Consider the following 8,749-nt stretch of genomic DNA (forward strand, 5'->3'; position numbering starts at 1 on the left):
ATTTATTTTTGCTATGGATGTAATAATGGATGTAATGGATGTATGGATGTAAAAATCAGTAAATGTTATACCCAATGATCTTAGGGAGCTGCAAGGAGGTAATTTTTAATTCAAACGATTTCATATTATCAATGTTTGGGAGGAGGGGGATGGTGATATGATAATAATAATGATGATGATGATGATGATATATTTCTAGAAGCAGCATTTTGCAGCCTCCATTCTGTATATCAATTAGCTCTGTTCAAAGAAAAAAAATCTCGACATGTGGTCGAATGAGGACATATTTTTAGGGGACATGTGGATGACCTGATTTTCAATTAAGTTAATTTGTGTTAGAGAGACATCTTTGAACAAAACCTTGGCAAAAAAAAAAAAAAAAAAAAAAAAAAAAATCATGTTTTCAGCATAGCAACATACAGTAGCCTATTTTGAAATGCACTCTCATTTGCTTAAAATTACACGTGTGAATGCAGCGTGCAAAATGTAACATTTACTGCTTTGTCTTCATACAAGAATAGACTACTTTATGCAGGCAGAAATTGTGAAGCTGCCCACGAAGAAGGTAACACGGCTATGGCCTGTTTCATTACTTCTTCGGCCAGGCAATACAACGTGAGGAAATACTGATCTCTCAACTTGAGGTTTTCAGTTTTTGAACTTAGTGGCCAGACGGTTTATTCATGTCGTATATGACTCAGAACACACTGTGTCGCTGTCTGCCAACTTACTTGGAAACATTGCATTAGGTTCTTTGCAGTTGTGGTGCGGTTGTGGAATCGTGGTGCTGATTTTTTTTTTCCACCGCCAAGATTCTCCTGATTTAACCAACCATTTCCTGAGTGGAGTGAAATATCACTTAGTATATATTCTGCATTTCCTGTGGATATCGTTTGTAATTTCAAATCATGGAACACCGAGGATTTTCAAAGCTTGGCCTGGTCAGCCGCTTTGTCGTCGTCTGTCTAATTGCGCTGCAAACCGTCTGTGGTGAAGTGAGCTATTCTTTTCCAGAGGAGATGAAACCCGGATCAGTCATTGGGAATTTAGCCAAAGATCTTGGACTGATCATAGACAGTCTTTCAATTCGCAAAGCCCGCATTGATTCCGACGAGAATAGCAACCCATACTGTATTATTAATCTGAAAACTGGGGATCTAAGTCTCGCTGAGCGACTCGACAGAGAGAGTCTTTGTGGCAAGAAACCTTCGTGCATTTTACAACAAGAACTAGTACTGGAGAACCCATTAGAGCTTCACCGTATTAGTCTTCTTATTCAAGACATTAATGACAACTTTCCCCAATTTAAACGGGAATTAATTCGACTAGAGATAAGAGAATCCGCAGAAAAGGACACTCGATTCCTGATAGAAGAAGCACATGATTCAGACATTGGTCAAAATTCGGTTCAAATGTATAGCCTACAAAAGAATGAAAATTTCATATTAGTGACTGATAGCAGCCAAGTTGAAATTGCTCTGGACAATAAACTTGATCGAGAGAAACAACAAGATATTAAATTGCTTCTCACAGCTGTTGATGGTGGGTCTCCTCAGAAATCAGGTACGGTTGTTATACAAGTCACTGTGCTGGATGCGAATGATAATGCTCCAGTGTTTAGCCAGTCCGTGTATAAAGCCAGGGTGCCTGAAAACTCTCCTTTAGGTACTGTAGTGGTTACAGTGAGTGCTACTGATGCAGATGAAGGTGTGAATGGAGACGTGACATTTGACTTCGGTCATGTTTCAGAGGAAGATGAAAAACTGTTTTCTATTGACAGCAAAACAGGAGAAATTGCAGTAATTGGTGTTACAGACTTTGAGAGAATGACCTCATTTGAATTACCAGTCATTGCCTCAGATGGCTTGGGATTGAGCTCGTACACTAAAGTCTGCATAGATCTTGTTGATGTAAATGACAACGCCCCAGTGATTCATATAAAATCATTGACCAATCCCATACAAGAGAACGTGTCACCTGGTACAGAGGTGGGCATCATTAATGTGCAGGATAGAGACTCTGGGACTAACAGACAGGTCCGCTGCTTCATTCACCAAAACGTACCTTTTAAGTTGGTTCCTTCCATCAAAAACTACTATTCTCTGGTGACCACGGACTACCTGGATCGTGAATTGCTGTCTGATTACAATATCACAATCGTTGCCACTGACGAGGGCTCTCCTCCTCTTTCCTCCTCTAAAATTGTTCAGTTTTCTGTAGCTGACGTCAACGACAACCCACCTGTGTTTGAGGAACAGACTTACAGCGCATATGTGACTGAAAATAACAAACCTGGCTCCACTTTATGTTCTCTTACTGCTCGAGACCCAGACTGGAGACAAAACGGTACAGTGATTTATTCCCTTTTACCCGGTGAGGTGAACGGGGCCCCGGTGTCCTCCTTTCTCTCAGTTAACGGAGACACTGGGGTGATCCACGCTGTGCGGTCGTTTGATTATGAACAGTTCAGGAGCTTTAAAGTCCAGGTGATGGCCAGAGACAACGGTTCTCCTCCGCTCAGCAGCAACGTGACTGTCAGTGTCTTCATAACGGATGTGAATGACAACTCTCCTCAGATACTGTACCCCGCCCCGGAGGGCAGCTCGTTCATGACCGAGCTGGTGCCCAAAGCTGCACACGGAGGCTCTCTGGTGTCCAAGGTGATAGCGGTGGACGCAGACTCCGGCCAGAACGCCTGGCTGTCCTATCATATCGTCAAATCCACTGATCCCGGACTTTTCTCTATTGGTGTCCACAGCGGAGAGATCAGGACACAGCGGGACATTTCTGAATCTGAAAGCATGAAACAGAATCTCATTGTGGCGGTGAGAGATAACGGGCAGCCCTCTCTCTCTGCCACCTGTTCCATATATTTGCTTATTTCTGACAACTTGGCTGAAGTTCCAGAACTGAAGGATATGTCTTATGATGAGAGCAGTTCCAAAGTGACCTCATATCTGATCATCGCGCTGGTGTCCGTCTCCACCTTTTTCCTTACCTTCATTATTGTCATTGTGGGTGTGAGGTTTTGTCGCAGGCAGAAGCCCAGATTGTTGTTTGATGGAACTGTTGCCATCCCCAGTGCGTATTTGCCTCCTAATTATGCAGATGTTGAAGGCACAGGAACTTTACGCAGCACTTATAATTATGACACCTACTTGACAACGGGATCTAGAACCAGTGACTTCAAGTTTGTGAGCTCTTACAATGAGGACACGCTGCCTGCAGGCCAGAGTTTGAGAAAAAGTCCAACAGACTTTACTGAAGCATTCGGACAGTCCGGGGATTCTCCTGAGGTAGGCCCCGATACAACATGATATTTTGATATATGAACAGTAAATTTTATGTGACTTATTGGTAAAAAAAAAAAAAAAAAAAGTCTTATTAAATTATTAGACATGAGCCGTCAATGTCACACCACGGATCGATCCTCACATTTTTATCAGTCACGTTAAAATTGTCTAGTCCTGAAGTTATTTTCTGTCTTTTCCCTGAATTTTTTATTTATTCATTTTTTTCCTGATAAATCGCATTGTATCTCAGTAACAGCTATATATAGTGGCAAGGTGTATAATAGTTTGGCAGCTTGAGTGTGTGTTGCAAACAGAAACACAGAAACACACACACACACACACACACACACACGCACACAGACACGCATAAACACAAACAGACACATACATATATGTTTTGCAAATAATTTTATGTCTATAGATTTTGTTTATAATGTTAAACTTTTGACCAAAAGCTCGTTGATGAATCAGAGAAGCAGACTACAGTGTTAAAACACTCTCCTCTAAAATCTCTGTCCATGGTGCTGAATCTGCTATCACTGTGAGGAGTTAAACGGCCAAATCGTCGACCTCAACACAAATCAATTACTCAAATAATCAATCAGTCATTAATTAATCAAACAGTTAATTAATTAAAAGTAATTAAATGAATCAAAACAACACAAACAAAGCGGAAATTCGAAAGAGAGAGAGAGAGAGAGAGAGAGAGAGAGAGAGAGAGAGAGAGAGAGAGAGAGAGAGAGTATACGTGATGTTTTTAATCAAGTGCAAAAAAAAATGTCATTTCGAGTTTGACTGGATCATCGTGTCAACACTGGGAATATTCATTCATCCGGTATTTATGTGTAATATGTGAAATAAACCCAGAGGGTCGCTGTTGACCTGCTGATTGGAGAAGAGTTAACGTCTCCACCCACTGCAATGATAGAGTAGTCCCAACCTCTTTAGCAATGTCCCTGTGCTAAAAAAAAAAACGGTATCTGTGGCTTTTAACAGTACATATTCATACTGCATGGAAATATATTCACCTTAATTAAAGAGCACTTCTGGAAAAAAAAATCACTGCGACAACGATATCAAAGGCTAAATGTCGGTGTTATAGAGCTCGACAAAGAATGGGACACAAAGGAAATTCGCTGCTGGGCCTTGCATACGGTTTTGCTCTGTTCAGCCACTTCACCGCTGGAGAACTGAGCTATTCTATTCCGGAGGAAATGAAACGTGGATCCATTATTGGAAATGTAGCGAAGGATCTCGGGCTTGATGTGGGAAGATTATTTGCTCGCAAGGCCCGTATAGACACCGAGCAAGATCACAAGCGTTACTGTGAAATTGATATAAAAACGGGCAGTTTGGTCGTCGGGGAAAGGATCGACAGAGAAGAGCTGTGCGGAGAGAAGGTATCGTGTATGCTGAAATTCGAGTTGGTCCTAGAGAGCCCATTGGAGCTGCATCGTGTTTCACTGCTTATTCAGGATGTAAACGACAATTCGCCCGTTTTCCCGAAGGATACTATAAAACTGGAAATAAGAGAATCAGCTGACAAAGGAGCACGGTATCGGGTTAACGAGGCACATGACGCTGATATCGGACAAAACGCTGTTCAGATCTACAGTTTACAAAAGAATGACAATTTTGTTTTATCTGTTCGTGGCGATACCGATGGATCTAAAACTGTAGAGATGGTATTAGATAATGAACTTGACCGTGAAAAGCAACACGACTTAAATCTAGTGCTTGTTGCAGTTGATGGAGGCAGTCCTCAAAGATCCGGAACTGCCGTCATACAGGTCACTGTATTGGACGCTAATGATAACGCTCCAGTATTTAGCAAGGCCGTGTATAGAGTCAGTCTATCTGAAAACTCTCCTCTAGATACTGTTGTCCTTACTGTGACTGCCACTGATGTAGATGAGGGAGTTAACGGAGAAGTGACATATGAGTTTAGTCGCATTTCAGAGAGGGCTAAAAAACTATTCTCACTTAGCAGCAAAACTGGAGAGATAACAGTATCAGGACCAATTGATTTCGAAAGCGATTCTTCATATGAGGTGCGCATTGATGCCAAAGATGGGTTTGGGCTTTCATCTGACTGTAAAGTAATAATTGATATAACTGATGTAAATGACAACGCCCCCGTGATTTATCTGAAATCGCTGACTAATCCCATACCAGAGAACGTGTCACCTGGTACAGAGGTGGGCATCATTAACGTGCAGGACAGAGACTCCGGAAATAACCGACAGGTCCGCTGCTCCATTCAGCAAAACGTTCCTTTTAAGTTGGTCTCTTCCATCAAAAACTATTATTCACTGGTGACCACGGGCCACCTTGACCGTGAACTACTGTCTCAGTATAATATTACAGTCGTTGCTTTTGACGAGGGATCTCCCCCTCTTTCCTCTTCTAAAATTGTTTATTTTTCTGTAGCTGACGTCAACGACAACCCACCTGTTTTTGAGGAACAGTCCTACAGCGCCTTTGTGACTGAAAATAACAAACCTGGCTCCACTTTATGTTCTGTTACTGCTCGAGACCCAGACTGGAGACAAAACGGTACAGTGATTTATTCTCTTTTACCTGGTGAGGTGAACGGGGCCCCGGTGTCCTCCTATCTCTCAGTTAACGGAGACAGTGGGGTGATCCACGCTGTGAGGTCGTTTGATTATGAACAGTTCAGGAGCTTTAAAGTCCAGGTGATGGCCAGAGACAACGGTTCTCCTCCGCTCAGCAGCAACGTGACCGTCAGTGTCTTCATAACGGATGTGAATGACAACTCTCCTCAGATACTGTACCCCGCCCCGGAGGGTAGCTCGTTCATGACCGAGCTGGTGCCCAGAGCTGCACACGGAGGCTCTCTGGTGTCCAAGGTGATAGCGGTGGACGCGGACTCCGGCCAGAACGCCTGGCTGTCCTATCATATAGTCAAATCCACTGATCCCGGACTTTTCACTATTGGTGTCCACAGCGGAGAGATCAGGACACAGCGGGACATTTCTGAATCTGACCACATGAAACAAAACCTCATTGTGGCAGTGAAAGATAATGGGCAGCCCTCTCTCTCTGCCACCTGTTCCATGTATTTACTTATTTCTGACAACTTGGCTGAGGTGCCAGAACTGAAAGATATGTCCTATGATGAAAACAATTCAAAGCTGACCTCCTATCTGATCATCGCGTTGGTGTCCGTTTCCACCATTTTTCTGACCTTCATTATTATCATCCTGGGTTTGAAGTTTTGTCGCAGGAGAAAGCCCAGACTCTTGTTTGACGGGGCGGTCGCCATCCCCAGCGCGTATCTCCCTCCCAATTACGCAGAGGTTGACGGCACAGGAACTTTACGCAGCACTTATAATTATGATGCCTATTTGACAACGGGATCAAGAACCAGTGACTTTAAATTCGTGAGCTCTTACAATGAGGACACCCTTCCTGCTGATCAAACTCTCAGAAAAAGTTTGACAGACTTTGCCGAAGCGTTTGGTCCGTCAGAGGAGTCTCCAGAGGTAGGCTAAACATAACATAGTGTTTTGTGTTGGGGACGTAAGCGTATTTTCATGATAGTTTTTAAAGGTTTTAAATTGTGTCCTTCTAGCAGGTATACAATAATGAGTAAACATAGGCATATCATTTCTTTTTGATCAAAGACTTGCTCTTTTTGGTCATTTCATATATCACTTGAAAATCACCTCCATCACGTCACTTTTTTTTTTTTTTTTTACCCCTTTTGAAATACATGTTTTTCGTCCTGATTAAAAGTCTTAGGCTAATTACAGCCAGACATTTTGTGACACCATTTGGTCTCTTCTTGAACGTAGTTGGAAAATTCATTTATATATATATATATATATATATATATATATATATATATATATATATATATTAATTGATCAATATCAATAATATATATATATATATATATATATATATATATATATATATATATATATATATATATATATATATATATATATATTAATTGATCTATATATATATATATATATATATATATATATATATATATATATATATATTAATTGATCAAAGTGTGTCCTGGTGTGGAAAATCTCTGTGAGATTTACATTTTATTTATTTATTTATTTATTTTTCTTGTTAAAAGTCATCTGCTGAATCTATCAAGATTACTTTGACCAGACAGGTGAACTTTAGCACCAAAGAAACTGATCGGAATAACAACAACAATAACAGCATTACTTAACAATAATAATCATAATTATCATCATCATGAATTTGATCAGATTTTTGCTTATTTGTAAGACATTTACCTTGACTTCAGTTTTGCTTTCATGTCGGACACTTGTGTCACAATGCAATGCTTGTAATAACGATGCAGTACTGCTAAAAATAACACTAGTGGTCTTCAGAGATACACTATGTTGCCAAAAGTATTCGCTCATCTATCCAAATCATTGAATTCAGGTGTTCCAATCACTTCCATGACCACAGGTGTATAAAATCAAGCACCTAGGCATGCAGACTACTTCTACAAACATTTGTGAAAGAATGGGTCGCTCTCAGGAGCTCAGTGAATTCCAGCATGGTGCTGTAATAGTAATGTAATAGGATGCCACCTGTGCAGTAAGTCCAGTTGTGAAACTTCCTCGCTACTAAATATTCCACAATCAACTTTTAGTGGTACTATAACAAAGTAGAAGCGATTGGGAACGACAGCAACTCAGCCACGGAGTGGTAGGCCACATAAAATCACAGAGCGGGGTCAGCGGATGCTGAGACGCATAGTGCGCAGAGGACGCCAACTTTCTGCAGAGTCGATAGCTTGAGACCTTTAAACTTCATGTGATCTTCAGATTAGCTCAAGAGCAGTGCGTAGAGAGCTTCATGGAATGGGTTTCCATGGCCGAGCAGCTGCATCCAAGCCTTACATCACCAAGCACAATGCAAAGCATCGGATGCAGCGGTGTAAAGCACGCCGCCACTGGACTCTAGAGCAGTGGACACGTGTTCTCTGCAGTGACGAGTCACGCTTCTCCGTCTGGCAATCTGATGGACGAGTCTGGGTTTGGTGGTTGCCAAGAGAATGGTACTTGTCTGACTGCATTGTGCCAAGTGTAAAGTTTGGTGGAGGGGGGATTATGGTGTGGGGTTGTTTTTCGGACGTTGGGCTCGGCCCCTTAGTTCCAGTGAAAGGAACTCTTAATGCTTCAGCATACAAAGACATTTTGGACAATTTCATGCTCCCAACTTTGTGGGAACAGTTTGGAGATGGCCCTTCCTGTTCCAACACGACTGCGCACCAGTGCACAAAGCAAGGTCCATAAAGACATGGATAAGCGAGTTTGGTGTGGAAGAACTTGACTGGCCTGCACAGAGTCCTGACCTCAACCCGAGAGAACACCTTTGGGATGAATTAGAGCGGAGACTGCGAGCCAGGCCTTCTTGTCCAACATCAGTGTTTGACCTCACAAATGCACTTC

At 41.8% G+C, this 8,749-nt stretch overlaps 2 protein-coding genes across 2 annotated transcripts in view; both read left to right on the forward strand.

Moving 5' to 3' along the window:
- Positions 1–890: 890 nt before the first annotated feature.
- LOC115366762 (protocadherin gamma-C5-like) overlaps positions 891–8,749 on the forward strand; it is a 256,394-nt gene continuing 248,535 nt past the window's right edge. The window contains exon 1 of the mRNA XM_030062379.1: positions 891–3,296. Within this exon, the coding sequence (XP_029918239.1) occupies positions 909–3,296 (2,388 nt within the window). The 5' untranslated portion in view covers positions 891–908. The remainder of the gene's footprint in view (positions 3,297–8,749) is intronic.
- LOC115366925 (protocadherin gamma-A11-like) lies at positions 4,409–6,808 on the forward strand. Its single transcript, XM_030062595.1, has one exon. It carries the CDS (start codon positions 4,409–4,411, stop codon positions 6,806–6,808), a length of 2,400 nt encoding a protein of 799 aa, XP_029918455.1.

The sequence above is a fragment of the Myripristis murdjan genome, chromosome 10, assembly GCF_902150065.1.
Source record: "Myripristis murdjan chromosome 10, fMyrMur1.1, whole genome shotgun sequence".
NCBI lineage: Eukaryota > Metazoa > Chordata > Actinopteri > Holocentriformes > Holocentridae > Myripristis > Myripristis murdjan.